At 37.8% G+C, this 17,578-nt stretch overlaps 1 protein-coding gene across 4 annotated transcripts in view; it reads right to left on the bottom strand.

Moving 5' to 3' along the window:
• Positions 1-17,578, bottom strand: part of APC (APC regulator of WNT signaling pathway) — a 55,379-nt gene that overhangs the window by 15,646 nt on the left and 22,155 nt on the right. For 3 of the 4 annotated variants that reach the window (XM_031042801.2, XM_034072758.1, XM_005142066.3), the window contains exons 4-8: positions 15,387-15,495; positions 14,513-14,626; positions 11,940-12,023; positions 5,942-6,046; positions 2,233-2,331 (exon numbers count right to left, since the gene is read on the bottom strand). In XM_031042801.2, coding sequence (XP_030898661.2) covers positions 2,233-2,331; positions 5,942-6,046; positions 11,940-12,023; positions 14,513-14,626; positions 15,387-15,495 — 511 coding nt within the window. The remainder of the gene's footprint in view (positions 1-2,232; positions 2,332-5,941; positions 6,047-11,939; positions 12,024-14,512; positions 14,627-15,386; positions 15,496-17,578) is intronic. The other variant, XM_031042800.1, reaches the window with a different exon arrangement.

Genomic DNA, 17,578 nt, shown 5'->3' on the forward strand with positions numbered 1-17,578 from the left:
AATAAACACACTGATGAAAGTGCTCCAGTTTGAGTAATCTAAAATACATTTTAAATTAATTCTGTATCAAAAAAATGCTCTATAACAATCACACTTTTATGTAAAGATGCTTCAGTGGAAAACTTTGTCATGTGGTATTAAATATAATTAGTCTAGACAAAAGAATGATTACATAAATTTTTAGTTTATATATTTTTTAAAAAAATCTGACAGCCATGTATTTTAAAGTTTTCCTTTAAAACTATTTCAGATTAACTAAACATTATTTGTTATGACGAGTGACTTGCATATGGAACAGATTATTTACAGCAAATGCAAAGCTGAATTATTAAATTCACATTTTTTCAAGTTTACAGGGATAAAGCCAGTAAAACAAATGCTCATTTAATATATGTAAAATACTGAGCATTTGTCAAATTAAATCAAGCCATGAAAACCCAACATTACACATTTAACTTGGAGTAATGAAACTAGTCATTAAAAACCAGCAAATTTTGAGGAATTCCCTTGGCTGTCATTTAATATAGTGATCAACACACTATTTTGTTTGTCTTTCCCACTCTATTTTCTACAATAATAGCTTTAGATCAAGAAATGCATTTGGTTCTTCCAGTAAACTTTTAGTAGATTAACAGGATGTAGAGGATGATTTTAGTCCAAACTCCTAAAGCCAGGATAAACAGGAATATTCAAAATCAAAGCACAACATAAACTATCAAAGAGAACTGTAAAGTAGCAGTGTGTGTGCTTCTCTATAATATATGAATTACGGAAGAAATGAGACTTTGGACTCATTCTTCTTTGCACTAAGTTTTCTACGAGTAACTAGATACTTGCATTGGTTACCAGACCTATGAATGATTTTATTTGGTTTCTTCAGAGGCAATTCAAATATGCCTGAAGATGACCACAAATACAGAGTTATAAAAAACTGGATAGGAGTTGGTAGACTAAGCAGCAAGTCTGAAACCTAGAATCTGTGAACCTATATGATTACATAAAAAATCCACTGAAATAGTCTTGGAACTAATTTTATGACAGCCCAGCATCCCAGTTTGGAGATCCTGCCTTTCTGGTCTGGGGTAAATCACATACAGTATTAAAACCAACCACTTGAATTCTTAAAGGAGAGTGAACTTAAACTGCTTCATGCATGCCTCTTGATAAGTATTTCAAGTGGCAGCTTTAATCCAGTGTTATTTGGATTTGGAAGGCAAAGTTTTTCTCAAAGAACAGAACTGAAGAAGCCACCAAAATCCATCCTCCAAGTTGCAGAAAAAAAATAAGAAAAACTAAAAAAGGGCCATCTGTCTCCTTATACACACAGACACGTTTCTTTATGCATCTGTAAATGCATTCCTCTATTTACAATCTCTACCAGTTTCCCTTCTTCTCAGGTATTAAAATTAAGCTTTTCCTATCCCACAACACACTTAGATCCACCAATTTCTTTGCCTGTATCATTACATGTTCAGACCCTTTGCCTGCTTTCAGGGCTCTCCCACTGTCTACACCTTTTGGGAGTTCTACAATTTCCAATAAAACTCGCAGACAGACCTGCTGATGTCACCGCCCACTGGCACATGCATAGAGTGCAGGACTGAAATGACATTATTATCACACTGGTTTAAGGCTTGAAGTAATTAATATTATGTCAAGCTAACAGGTCCAGAAGACTGCGCTCAGCACACCACCAATAGTAGATATACTGCTGCTGATTCCAGAGACAGTATAAACTCCAGTGGCTCATGAACTTAATGCTGTGTTATGGATTTGCCCCTTTTTTCCCCCCCTCTCTTTTCATATTGCACAAAAACTTTGAGCACATCACCATGAAAGGCTTACTTTCTTTTTTTTTTTGTCAGTTTAATTTCTTAGTAATTGCATTTCTGTTTTGTGGATTTGACTCTTGGAAAAGTATTTAAAGAACTGCTCTTGAAAAGGTTACTCTTCATCATGGATAACAAATCAGCATCACAGGCTTTAGATATTCCAGTAATTTCCAGCAATCATTTTTTTCTTACTGTAACAACTCTTAACTGATGACCAATAAGTAAAAAAAATACTCTGTGCATGTACCTTAAAAATTATAAAAATATTCTAAAATTTTAATTCCTATTTAAAATCAGGTAGATCGTTCAGGTAATATTAGTACTACTGGTAGAAACAATGAGATTATTGTATTAGTAAAAATGTAGCATTAGCGACCTGTGGTTTGTAATCTTCGGTTACCTTGGTACCCAGATGACTTGTCAGTCTGCGAGGAACAGGATAGTTATTACTAGAGCTCATAACACTGGTGGTCTCGTGGTCCATTCGTGCAGCAGAACCCTAGAAGTTTAAACAACAATTCAGTATAAAAAAAAAAGGTCTGAGTGAAAAAACAACTAATGCCTGATTCAGTTTCAGCAATGGATCATGAAATCATACTGATAGTAATGAACTGTTATGTTCTATTCAGTCCTCTCTGCCCTAAGACAAATTAGAGGTCACTGTTAAACAATTCTGTTAACCACTTTCGCTGAAATCAAGTCTCAGTAGAGTTGTATTTTCAAAGGACTTATTTTATAATTACTATTTTCACAGAGAAGGAGGAGAAGTGGACTTCACAACACACTGGATTATAATTTTTACAGTGAGAAAGAAACAGCCCCAGCTTTTATGTCACATTACATAGTGAGTAGGGGTAAGTCTGTACTACTTCCAAACACAACCAGGTATGCAAAAACTGACAAGAAGAGATTCATCTGGACAAGGAGTAACCCTATTTAAATTTGTAAATATCAAAAGCAAATTAAGAGTAGATGAATCTCTTTCAGTTTAAAATAAAAAATATAAAATAATGATGACCCTATTTCCTATATTTTTCCTAGAAAATACTATAAATAGCATGCTTCTACCTGGAGTAACAAGATCCAGTTATTAGCATCTTTGTCACCTTTTAATCAATTTTGCATATTTATATTTTTCTTTTTTTTTTTAATAATCTTTTATCCATTCACTCTCTTTGCCCTAACCCCCCCACCCCCCTCAGGTGGTTGCTTTCTTTTTCTCTGTTTCCTATCTGTGAGGTTTTCTTCCTTACATCTCTACTTTTCTGTTCACTTTGGGGAACTTAAAAATCATAGAATCACAGAATAGTTTGGGTTGGAAAGGACCTTAAGATCATCTAATTCCAACCCCCCTGCCATGGGCAGGGACACCTCACACTAAACCACATCACCCAAGGGTGATACATTTGACTAGAACACTTTCAGTATCATTGTTTTACTGAGGAAGTCATCAGTCTTTGCTTAATCCTCTACAAAAGCTAAAAACTCATTAGAATATCAGCTTAATTTGCACAACAATGTTTTCAAGCTATCTGGATCCTGAGTATATATTTTCCCAATAAAAATATGAAGCACACTGAAAAAAAACATATGAAAGACATCCAGTAATAATGCCTGTGTTTTCCTAGGTGCACCAAAAGAAAGAAGACGAATATTCCTCTACAGTATTTGATGTTCATACAGCTCAACATCTTAAGTTGAAAGTGACTGTAAGTGAAAGGTAGGAATAACTTCATGTAGTGTTTGCCTAGATAGGAAAAACTTCCAGTTATACTGGAATATTTAAACACACACTATTACACTCATTTCACTCTCCAATTTGAATCCAGAACATTTTATGCACACTCCAGAATAAATGTTACGCTAAGAGTGTAACTAGAATGACTGAAATTCACATGATTTATTCTAATATAGATTTCCTTATTTTCTCTCTTAAATATAAGAAAAGTTTACAATCTTAAAGCTCAGACCAAAAACTGCACTGGATTTTCCCAATTATTCAGTTAAATAATCTGTGTAAACTGTATTAACTTTGATTCAGGTAACTGTTTCTTTCAGAGCTATCACTTGGCCTTGCCACTTGAGGATGCCAGGATACCCAAATGAAGTGTAACTACATTCCCTATTGGCTCCTAAAGACTGACAAGAAAGAACTAATGTAAGGTGTGTAGCCACCCATCTGAGAAGATGGAAAATAACAAGGAGATGTTACATAGACCTTTCTTTTGCAGAACCTTCTCCTTCAAAATCTCCCCCATCTGTCTTCATCTTGTTTTCTCCTTTTATACTTTACTGTCTTTAACTCATTGTTTATTTATGCTTGCTACTTAACTCAGTAAGGTTACTTTCCCTACTTTGTGGCACACTTCCTTACCAAAATAGACAGTATCACTAAATTCCTTTACAAAACTTGCAAAACAAAGGTATGAAAAAGATTTACTTTAGAGGCAGTATAGCAAGGGTAATGGAAAAGAGAAGCAAGCTGAAAGATGATGCAGAAAAGGACATAACTGAATCCTGAAAAATCCTGGATTCAATAAGCAGTGTCCCAATTAACGTCGATTATATGACCACAAAACCCATTAAAACCAAATGTCTTGGTTAAAACTTTATTTGCATTGAACAGCTGCCGCGGAAAGGACTCAGTCAGAGACCAATATGATCAGACAATTTGCAAACAGCGATTGTTCAAACCATATAATAAATAAATGTTATGCCTAATCCATCAAATCTCCTCTGTCTGAACATGTACTAAAAGTAAATAATCCCTAGATGTGTGTCTTAACAGAGATTTAGGGCCCTGGCCCTACCTACCACTAGAAGGAACAAGTATGCATGTTTTATACACTTTAATGAGGTGAAGGTCAAAACTTAAGAAATCTTCAACACAAGACCTCAAATGAAGTATGAATAAATCTTCCACTTGTGTAAGTCTGCCAAGACATCACAATCTCTTTTGCTTTCCTTCCCTGTAAAATATTGTCCAGAAAAAGCCCTGATCCATTCACTGAAGATAGATGACACAGCCACAGTGCATCAATTATTTCAATACTTTATGCTTTCTGCCCCAAAGCGCGCTGAATTGTCTTCCCAAAAAACAAAGCTGTCATAAGGACTGGAGTCAGAGCCTCAAGCAATTGCTCAGATATGGCTGACAGAACTAAACTCCAAACTGTGATAAAACATATTTTAGACGCAAAATTATGGGCTGTACTTAATGTTTGATCAAGTGAAATATGTTAGCTAAACCACAATTCTGTCTTCTTGTACAACACACTTTCACAAGTATTTTAAATAATTCTACTTCCCTGGAGCAGCAAAAATACTTTGCCTATGAATTCAACTATTAAGTTTGTAGTGTGAAGTTTTAAGAACAGAAATTATTAATGGGAATGGTCAGCTACAGTTGGAAATCATGAAGGGAGTGATCATTAGCACGTGGTAAACAAATTAAAGTATATTTATCCAAAGGGAGAAGTCATAAATTTTGATAAATATTTCTTTTAAAACACAAGTAAAGAATTCAATGTACCCCTCAAAATATTCCACTAATATATTTCACTAATAAAAGGAACAATATATTTAGATGCATTTAACTAACCCTTCAGCCCACTTCCAAATTACCTGATTGATACTACTGTTTCAAAGCTTAATGTAAAACAGTATTAAAAAACACTAATGATAAACCTGCCATTTGATTCTCCATTTATTTTTTTTAATTTTTTTAATTACTGAGATTTCAGTGATAATTTCTAAAGTGAAAATTGGAACAATATTCCATAACTAAATCATACTTCTACTGTTACAGTTCACCTACAATGAAATACATTTTCTATAGTAACTCTTGTTACCTCCTTCACAGCATTAGGCTCATTAACTATTTAAACGAAACAGAAATGCTTTCTGCAATATAGAATATTTATACTTCATCTAATTAAAACATCTCTTTCCAACAAGTGTAAGAGATTTCTCATGCACAGATGGAAGAAAAACACAGATGTTTTTAAAATGAGCCGGCACACAAATTCTGTGAGGCATATACCAATACAGAAGGATTGTACATTTTGAGTATTTAATTATACAACCAACAAACAAAACAATCAATTTACCTGAACAGTACTGCTAGTTGCCACGCTGATTTCTGCTGCTCCTTGACCTTCATTCTGCCTCTCTCTTTCATGGGAACCTGCATCATGCTTGGTTTGGGGTGCTCTCTGTTAACATATGGGTTTATGAAATTAGTTACAGGAACGATGCATTCTTTACCATTCAAACCTTTACAGACTGTGATATATATTGGTGCTGCATCCTCACAAAGCCAAGGAACAGTACTTTGTATTTCACAACCCTAAGCCTCAAAAAGACTGACTGTCTGCAAAAAACCGCAAGATGAAAGTGAAGCATGTCCTCTGAGGATTATAACCTGCAAGACAAAGGATTTGCTATGACACACAGAAACACCATCTTCCACCAGCTGTGCTCACATTGCTATCAGGAATGTAATGGAACTGGAACAAACAACTGTCTTCTCTGCACTGTCACATGAGCTGTGCATTTACTGGAGACAACAGCTAGTACAGTTCAATTAAGCTTTGCATTCAAAGATAAGAAATTTCTACATTAAAAGAAAGCTATCTGCAGTGTAAGAATCCTTCTGCATTTTAAAGACAAACAGTACAGAATAACCATTTTGATGGAGAGAAAAATTATACAGCTCAATATTGTTCCATTTAATATTAATCAAAATAAATTCAACTCATCTGGCAAGCTGGTACAGGCATGTTTCAGATATTTCAGGAGACACAATTTTCTATACATCTACATGAACATTAAACTGGCATCTCTGCCACTGAGAGGGATCATGAGATCAACACAAAAATCAGGCTTCTAAATACAGTTTCATAATAAAGCAAAGAGAATAACTGAGCAATTAGAAAATGTGTGAAGTATATAAATGAGTGTGTTTAAAATGTTAAAATGTTTCAAATTTTCAGACATGAATAACCCTGTCTACAGAACTGCAAATCTAGAGTTGAAGGGAGACAGTGGGATTGAGTGCACTCTCAGCAAATTTGCTGATGACACCAAGCTGTGTGATGCAGTTGATACGCTGGAGGGAAGGAATGTCATACAGAGGGACCCTGACACACTTGTACGGTGTGCTGATGCCAACCTTACGAAGTTTAACCATGCCAAATGCAAAGATCTATACCTGTGTTGGAGCAATCCCAGGCACAGCTACAGGTTGGGCAAAGAGATTCAGAGCAACCCTGCGGAGAAGGACTTGGGGGTGTTGGTCGATGAGAAAATGAACATGAGCCACCTTCAGTGTGTGCTCACAGCCCAGAAAGCCAACCGTGTCCTGTTCTGCATCAAAAGGAATGTGACCAGCAGGTTGAAGGAGGTGATCCTGCCCCTCTACTCTGCTTTCATGAGACTTCACTTGGGAGTACTGTGTACAGTTCTGGTGTCCTCACCATAAAAAGGACATGGAACTGTTGGAACAAGTCCAGAGGAGGGCCATGAGGATTATCAGGGGACTGGAGCACATCCCGTATGAAGATAGGCTGAGAAAGTTGGGGCTGTTCAGCCTGGAGAAGAGAAGGCTTTGTGGAGACCTCATAGCAGCCTTCCAGTATCTGAAGGGGGGGCTATAGGGATGCTGGTGAGGGACTCTTCATTAGGGACTGTAATGATAGGACAAGGGGTAATGGGTTAAAACTTAAAGAGGGGAAGTTTAGATTGGATATAAGGAGGAAGTTCTTTACTGTAATGGTGGTGAGGCACCGGAATGGGTTGCCCATGGAAGTTGTGAATGCTCCATCCCTGGTGGTCTTCAAGGCCAGGTTGGACAGAGCCTTGGGTGACATGGCTTAGTGTGAGGTGTCCCTGCCCATGGCAGGGAGCTTGGAACTAGATGATCGTAAGGTCCTTTCCAACCCTAACTATTCTATGATTCTATGAAAGCATGATTACTTTCAAAGTATTAGTTTTGCTCCCAAACCTTATTTTTCGAACTCAAGAATCTACTACCTTAACAGACAACACTCTTGAATCCCTCTCAATTAATGTGTTTAACTACACTTGGTATATTAAATTAAGCTTCTCTGTGCTTCCATGTACATACACTGAAACTTCTTATCTGCTTGGTGATTAAACTCACTACATTATCACTGGCATACTAAATCTGTTTGAGATTCAGAGCACCTCTGCAGAGAAGGACTTGTGGGTGTTGGCTGATGAGAAAATGAACATGAGCCACCTTCAGTGCGCGCTTGCAGCTCAGAAAGCCAACCGTATCCTGGGCTGCATCAAAAGGAGCATGACCAGCAGGTCAAAGGAGGTGATCCTGCCCCTCTACTCTGCTCTCATGAGACCTCAACTTGGAGTACTGTGTGCAGTTCTGGTGTCCTCAACATAAAAAGGACATGGAACTGTTGGAACAAGTCCAGAGGAGGGCCATGAGGATGATCAGGGGGCTGGAGCACCTCCTGTATGAAGACAGGCTGAGAAAGTTGGGGCTGTTCAGCCTGGAGACGAAAAGTTAATGGTGACCTCATAGCAGCCTTCCAGTATCTGAAAGGGGCCTACAGGGATGCTGGGGAGGGACTCTTCATTAGGGACTGTAGTGATAGGATAAGGGGTAATGGGTTGATACTTAAACAGGAGAAGTTTAGATTGGATATAAGGAAGGAGTTCTTGACTGTGAGGGTCATGAGGCACTGGCACAGGTTGTCCAAGGAAGTTGTGAATGCTCCATCCCTGGCAGTGTTCAGGGCCAGGATGGACAGAGCCTTGGGTGACATCATTTAGTGGGAGGTGTCCCTGCCTACAGCAGGGGGGTTAAAACCTGGTGATCTTATGGTCCTTTCCAACCCTAACTAGTCTACAATTTTATTTTGCTCATATAAAGACATCAGAGTATTAAATGCAGAAAATACTTAACGATGAACAGAAATTCAGAAACCAGTAACCAAGTATGTAGGTCTAAAGTGATCATTTAGGGATAAACTTAAAAAATGAAATGTATACAGTTTAACTAAAGGAGTAAGGTAAGTCAAAGAAGACAGTAGTATCAGACAAAGTAGTAACATGAAGAAACTGAAAACAATGATGGGTTAACACTTTTCATGGGTGAGGGAAGAGCAGCTGATGTTATTCACATCAACTTTAGCAAGCCTTCAGACTCCCATAACATCATCATAGACAGGCTGACAACATATGGCCGGACAGTGATGGGGACTGAGAACTGCAGAACAGTTGGGCACCAGCAGGTTGTGATTAGTTGCCTGAAGTACAGCTGAAGGCACGTCACTAGCGTGTACTCCAGGAGTCAGTACTAGGAACACTATTGTTCATCATTAATGCACCCTCAGTGCACCCTCACCGAGTTTGCGAATTACAGAGAACTGGTAGGAGAAGCTGATACACCAGATAGTTCGTCCACTTGTCAGAGGGACCTAGACAAGCTGCAGAAATGGGCTGACAGGAACCTCAGACAGTTCAACAAGGGAAAGTGCAAAGTCCTGCACCTGGAGAGGAAAACTCCACACACAAGAACACGCTGGGCACTGCCCAACTGGAAAGCAGCTTGGCAGAACGGGACCTGGAGGTCCTGGTGGACAAAGTGAACATGCTAGCAATGGACCCTTGTAGCAAAAAGTCCAACAGTATGCTGGGCTGCATTAAGAATTCTGTTGCTAGCAGATTGAGGTAGTTGATTCTTCCTTTCTACTCAGCTAGTGAGGCTACATCTGGAGTACTGTGTGCTATTCGAGCATCCCCAACACAGTAAAGACACAGACTTACTGGAGCAAGTCCCATGCAGGGCCACAATAAGGAGTGGAGCATCTCTTATATGCGGAGAGGCTGTGAGAGGTGGGACAGAAGGCTCAGTGGGATCTTATCAATATGTCTCAATACCAGGATTAACTAGTATGTTAAAAGACCAGGCAACTTTAATTATATGCACTATTGTCTGCTTCACTTATAAACACAATTTTTCCCCAAAGTCCTTTATGAAATCATTGTTTTTCAAAATGGAAAAGTACACAACCATGAGTAATCAAAGTGCTGCTCTGAGCTTTCACAACAGTTATTCTGGGTGAAGAGAAACCACAAGATATTCAAGTCCAGCATACAATTTAATTTACCAGCACGAGAAATGAAGTTGACCTTGTCAGTGAATTTCCACTATGAGAGCAGTTTTTGCTAATGGCAATTAGTACTATGAACCTTGCAATTTACAAGAAACATTATCCTGTGTTTCTTAATATAGAACCCAATAATTAAACGTTAAAAATATGCCAGGCTTCCATAATGAAGTCTAACAGAAACTGTCTGTATTCACCCTTTTTTAAAGCTTCTCTCTCAAAAGATATGCAAACCATGAAGATGCTTATCAGAGATTCATACTGAGAAAGGCATGTAAATCTGCATATTATAATTATTTGCTAAAAGACTCAACCTTTCTATTACACTCCAATTTGGCAATTTTACTGAAATTTATTACTTAAACTTTCAACTTGGTACATCACTATTAAAGTTCAATAGAGGCATGAAGCCTGAGCCAAGCAGTCAGTCTCACCTCTGTGCCTGGCAAAATCTTGGAGCACATTCTCCTGGAAGGCATGCTAGGGCACATGAAAAACAAGGTGCTTGGTGACAGCCAGCATGGCTTCACTAGGGGGAAATCCTGCCTGACTAATCTGGTGGCCTTCTATGATGGGGCTACAGAAATGATGGACAGGGGTGGAGCAGCTGATGTCATCTACCTGGACTTGTGCAAAGCGTCTGACACTGTCCCACATGACATCCTTGTCTCTAAATTGGAGTGTCATCAATTTGACATGTGGACCACTCAGTGGATAAAGAACTGGCTGGATGGCCACATGCAAAGAGTTGTGGTCAACGGTTCAATGTCCATCTGGAGACCATTAACAAGTGGTGTCCCTCAGGGATCGGTGTTGGGACCGGTCTTGTTTAATATCTTTGTCGATGGCATTGGCAGTGGGATTGAGCGTGCCCTCAGCAAGTTTGCCAATGACACCAAGCTGTGTGGTTCGGTTGATAGGCTGGAAAGAAGGAATGCCATCCAGAGGGACCTTGACATGCTTGTGAGGTGGGCTGATGCCAACCTCATGAAGTTTAACCATGACAAGTGCAAGGTCCTACACCTGGGTCGGAGCAATCCCAGGCACAGCTACAGGTTGGGCAAAAAGGAAATTCAGTGCAGCCCTGCAGAGAAGGACTTGGGGGTACTGGTCGATGAGAAAATGAACATGCGCTTACAGCCCAGAAAGCCAACCGTATCCTGGGCTGCATCAAAAGGAGCGTGATCAGCAGGTCGAAGGAGGTGATCCTGCCCCTCTACTCTGCTCTTGTGAGATCTCACTTGGAGTATTGTGTGCAGTTCTGGTGCCCTCAACATAGAAAGGACATGGAACTATTAGAACAAGTCCAGAGGAGGGCCACGAGGATGATCAGGGGACTGGAGCACCTCCTGTATGAAGACAGGCTGAGAAAGTTGGGGCTGTTCAGCCTGGAGAAGAGAAGGCTGCGTGGAGACCTCATAGCAGCCTTCCAGTATTTGAAGGGGGCCTACAGGGATGCTGGGGAGGGACTATTCATTAGGGACTGTAGTGACAGGACAAGGGGTAACGTGTTGAAACTTAAACAGCAGAGGTTTAGACTGGATATAAGGAAGAAATTCTTTACTGTTAGGGTGGTGTGGTACTGGAATGGGTTGGCCAGGGAGGTTGTGAATGTTCCATCATCCCTGGCAGTGTTCAAGGCCAGGTTGGATGAAGCCTTGGGTGACATGGTTTAGTGTGAGGTGTCCCTGCCCATGGCAGTGGGGTCGGAACTAGATGATCTTGAGGTCTTTTCCAACCCTAACTATTCTATGATTCTAAGATTTTACCCTCAGTTCACTGGTAAGAGGGCAAATTAACAGCCTACATATATGGACTAATTGATTAACTGTGATATCACTAGCTGATGGAAATAATCCTGCCTAAACTTTATTAAAAATTTTAATTGCTTGTGTTTTTTTATTTTTAGAAAAAGACACATACCATAATCAAAGGGAAATAATTGCTCACTAACCTCTGCTTCAGCTGCTTGTGATTGTAGAAGTTGTCGTATACGGAGAATGTCCTTCTCTATTTGCTGAATTCTTGCCACCCTTGCCTGAAATGAATATATTTTTGTGTTTGATTTTGTTCAAAAACTCCTTTTACTTACTATATAGAATGACATTATGAAGAGCTCTTTGCAAATACTGCTGACTGTGAAACTAAATTACTTCATTCAAGTGATAATTCAAGAGTCCTTCATAATAAAATACAGGCATGACTGCAAGCATTCAAAACGCAGTGAGTAGCTGGGTTTCCAATAAAACTGGTACTCATTTGGACATAACAGGTCATCACACAATACACACTGAAATATAAAAAAATGTGGCAGTTAACTTCCACCATCTTCCTGTTTCTGAAACTGGCATTTTGTGCAGATCTTTAGCAAATAATTTGTTAAGAGTTCTACTTGCCTTACAGAGATATGAGATAAATTTATATTTACATAGTGTCAGAAAGGTATGAAATCCCAAATGACTTTTATTACATTGAGTTACTATAATGATTTTGGAGTTTTGCTTATGCACAGCCTCTGAACACTTTTGGCTTCTACAAATTTCAAGTAATTTAACAGGCTACATATGAAGAAAATTACATACTGCTTCTTTAGTTTGTCTGGGATTTTACAGACATCTCTGAATCAGGGTCTTTTGCAGCCATATTGCTACTTGTTTCCCACTGTAACCATTCTGTGGTTAGTAAAGAGAATGTTAAAACCCCCAAACATTAGGGGATACATATCCTCCATCCAAGCTGTACTGCAAAGCACAGGGTGCATTACGATTCTGTGAAACAGTAGGTGTATAAAGTTAAATATCCCTATATGAGTTTGATAATATAATTGTACAAACCACTGAATTAACAGTATTTGACTTTAAAAGTGGAGAGAAAATAATTAGCCCAATTGTATCACTAGCTGATATAAACACCAAATTGATTAAACAGGGGTTTTTATGTGTTAATCAAATGGACACACAGGTGAAAAAAAAATCCCAATTCTTCTACCTGATTAACATCTACAATGCTACACTAAAAAAGGAAAGGTTTTGCATATCTAGTGGACAATGAAAGGATAGAACCCTAAAGTATTTCAATATCTTCTTGATGGCAATTTTTCCCTAACATAATTAAAAACAGCTACTTGAGGGACAACTTAATTGCTTTCACAGTGATATAACTATAGTCAAATCCTTTCTCTGCAAAACATAATCTATTCTCTGCCTCACTGCATTTAGAATTTTGACAGCAGCCGAGCCGATTCTACTTAGCTTATTTCACCTCACTCTAGCTTAAGCTTGTTAACAACAAGAGAACTTTCCTGGAATTTCTCATGCCAATGTCCTAACACTTTCCTCTACAACAGGGCTATCTAGGCATCCACAGTGAATCCTGAGTCTGCTCTACTTTCACTCAGGACTGGATGATACAAGCTGCACAGCTGAATTTTTGCAGGTCATCACCAGTCCTGCTAAACTTCAGTAATACAGCCATACAGCTTCCAGGTCAGAGCCAGTTTATTATCCAGACAGACTAAACTTAGGTCTGTCTGAGTACATCTATAGAGACAAATTCCTACACAGCCTTTAGGTACATAACTGACAATTAAGGGTATTTTTTTTTGCTCTAACCATAGGAATTTTCTGAAAAGTCCTACTAAATTGCTGACTTTAACATTTCAAAGAGTTTTTCTAATTACAAACAAAATTAATTTGCAGTGTTTCTTAGGAGCAATATTTTGTGTTGGGTAAATCTAGAGAGAAACATAGAGCCTAAGGAGACTGCTTTTATTGAAAGGACTTATTTTCATAATATTTGCCATACAAAACCCCAAACAAAATGGATTATTTTACCAAGCTGGTTATTTATCATTCCTGGAAACAACTGGTAATAAACAATTCAAATTGTCACTCTACCGCAGTGGGGGTATAGTTTTTATAACCAGCAAACAACTGATTATTCCACTTACAGGTTCCATACAATTACATTCTATGCTGTATTTCCAAATGTATGTAACATGATTTGCATATAGAATTGCACCTCATTGTGAACGCAAAATAACTCTAGCTGAGAGCAAACAACTCCCAGACTTGTATGTGAGTGACATTTTACTGGAACACTTTGTTTTCAAAAATGATTCCTTGCTACATAGTTTCTGGTTAAGAAAACCTAACAACAATAGCTGGATTTTATTTTAAACTTGAAACATGATAAAACCCATCATGAATGATGCAAAATAAAGCAATTGCAGCTACACGTTTATTTGAAGCTGAAATAGGAAAAAACTACAAGCAAATAGTAATTAAAAATACATTATTTTGGAGAAATTGTCTACACAAGGTCTTCTTTTAAACAGGCAGAAGTGGCTGTTTTTTGCTGAGTACCTACTTCTTATATTCTGATTCCTCTTTTTGTATTTGAACAGCTAACTAAATGCTCTAAGGCTATCACTGTGTTTACACACAGTTTAAAAATACAACTACCAATAACTTAAGAAAAATGCAGGAAAACTTTCTATTCCTTCTAGGAATGAAAGGCAAACTATACCTGTGCTCGCTTCTCCATGTCCTGACAAGTACCTAGCTGTTCTTCCATTGCAGCTCTGATTTGCCTTGCCTCATACTCCAACTGCCTTCTGGTCATATCTGTTTGCAAGGAGAACTGAAATTGAAGTACAGAGAAGGCATTTTAGCAAACAGCATTTACATAAACTATGTACTTCACTGAACAAAAGCATAACAGTTACTTTTTCACAGCAAACTTCATAAACAAACAAAATGTAATAACAGGTGATTAAAATAAGGGTGCATTATTACAATAAGAATATATAATTGCAAGTTTTGTCAAGTAATAAATATAGAAGATAAACACTGGGACAGTATCATTCATCACAAGCCAGGAACATCTGGCTAATAATTGGGCATCTTCATTATCCTTGATAATGGTGACTTGACTACAAATAGTTTGGAGACACCAAAGTAAAAGCCTGGAGCAACAATGCCTGCATAGGCTAAAACTCCACTTCAGTCGCTGTTATTAAAAGCTCCTGTGTAGATTGCCTCTTAGGTTAATATTGCTCTCAAAACTAAAATAATCCACTAAGTAACAGACTGGACAGAGAAAAGACGTTTGGGGGACAGAGTTGGAAAAGTGTACTGACAAGTAATTATTTTTCAAAAGGATTTTTCGGTCTTCTCCTCTATCACTGACATTTATACTGATAGGTGTGAATTGTAATGTGTACAATTATGCATGAAAAAATGCATTGTTTAGGCTGTATTAGCTTTACATAGTGAATATATAAAATTTTTTGTAGATTAAAACGATAACAGAGTGCATTACCTAATTCATTAAATATACACAGCATCCAAACAGAGATCATAGCACCAGATACATAACCAAGCAAACTGAAAGTACTTACATTTTCAGTAAGGGGGAGACTATCAATCCTTTTAGTCAAGTTCTGAAGCTGGGCGTAATACCAGTCCTTCTCTTTCTCTTCCTTCTCAAGCTCCGCAAGCAAAAGAGATCTATTAAAAACAGAAGTGGGAAATGTTTCACTATTAAGACCTCATTATCACATGTAAGTACAGAAATAAGCATTGATACCCATTAAAAAAGATTAAATGAGAAACAAGGTTTGAAGGCGGCACTAAGAAGGCATTTGAGAAGGCAGGTGCAATTCCCTGGCCCAAAAACCAATCCATTCTTCTATGCTAAGGAAGTCATTAGTTTCTTGTATATCAGGTCCATAGCTATAGGAGGGGAAAATACCTGTATGTTTCCACAGAACTACTTTGAAATCTAACGCTAAGCGGCATTCTGCCTCTTGTAGACAATATGCTTTGTACAATACGTCAAACTACATTTAACAAAAGCCCTAATTCTTACAGGAGCATACATCCCTGAATCACATTACCGAATTAAATCATCCCATCAACCTTCGCAAGCGTCTGCAAACTAACTTTGTTAACAATACCAAAACTATGAGTAAAGAACATAAAACCAAGGTATTTCTGTATTAAAAATACTTCAAGTTCATTTTCCTTCAAATGTTATAGAAAGGATACACTGGCAGCTGTTTAAAACATTTTAAATGGTTATCATAAGCATATCTAAGTAGTATATGAGAAATATAAAAATATATGCAGACTACCAAGAAAAAAAAACTATTAGAAATTTTACATACTATTTTATAAACCCTTCATGAGCTACTTTATATAGTTGTAATTTTTACCAATGTAGTTTTATAGCATTGTTTCAACACTTCCCAAAACACACAGTAACATTTCCAGGCAAAATCTGGCTAGTAGGGATATACAGAGAAAAAACTCTTTCAGTTTGCTGTTTTTTGGGGAGTTTTTTTTTTTTGTTTATTTTGCTTTGTATTTGGTTGTTTGGTTTTTTTAATACACATTTATTAGTTTCTTACATTTTCTGAGAGCACCCTTTTTCCTTCTGACATTTTAATATTGGTCATTAACAGAAATGCTATAATCAACACTTAGCCAGAAGAATGCTGCAATGCAAGTTTGTCTAGTATTATTTCCCATCCCTTAACTTCTGCACCCCCCCTTCTAAACTCTAAACTGAGCAAGAGCCACATGAACCTTTATATAACATACAAACACGTTATGCATAATTACTGTAAGTCATCAAGAACAAAACCATAGCCCCTGACTACTTTGGTAAGGCATCCCAGTCATGATTTGAGATGATAATTAAATTTCAACAAGACAGAACTTGATGTGAAGAATTTAAAAATACTTGTTTTAAAGGATCTGTCTTGGTTACTGCTTTAAAAATGTTTCAAACTAGTTTTGATGATTTAACATTTATAATCCAATGCAAGTGACCTATCTTCTGTTCAAATGGAAAATTAAAATTGACAGGGTCCCTCATTTCAGCTGCAAGAGAAAGGCATCATAGCCCAGTATGTGAAAACAAATTTGTAAAAGCATAATTAATGCAATCCTTACAGAAAGTATTTTTACCATATGAGAATTTGCAAATGTGAAAGGACTGACTTAATTCTGCCTCTGGATACCAAAGAACTGGTAGCATAATCCAGAAGGTTTACTTTCAGCTAAAGGAATGTGTGATTAAGTTCCTGCTGTAAAATATAAGGGTATTCAGTTTGTGAGACACAGTCATTCAATGTTCTTTGACATGCACAATGGACGCTAGAAGCAAGGAAAGAAGTTAGTAACCATCAATGCACCATAAAGAATATAATGCATGACCTGAGGGTGACTCTTCTAACTTAATAATGCAATTTTGTTTCAGTCCTTGTCACTGCTCTTTGAGAATCCAAGGTTTTAACCTCTCAGCATAAAGCCTACAGGGTTGTCATAGCAGGTTACATATAACAGGTTGCTACACATGTATGTGTGTATATATAACAGATTGCACTTCAATTTCGTTGAAAACAGGCAGCAAGTCTCTGTAGATGTGTCTAGTAAGCTGCACCATGAACTTCATATTGCTATCAGATGCTACACCAACCAGAATAACTCTTTCTCAGCCTCCTGGAACTTCTTGTGGTTAGGAGAACATTTAAGGTGGAAGAGCTGATACTAATCATGGAAAAAGAACTGATGGAAAAACCCAGTG

The sequence above is a fragment of the Melopsittacus undulatus genome, chromosome Z, assembly GCF_012275295.1.
Source record: "Melopsittacus undulatus isolate bMelUnd1 chromosome Z, bMelUnd1.mat.Z, whole genome shotgun sequence".
Lineage (NCBI taxonomy): Eukaryota > Metazoa > Chordata > Aves > Psittaciformes > Psittaculidae > Melopsittacus > Melopsittacus undulatus.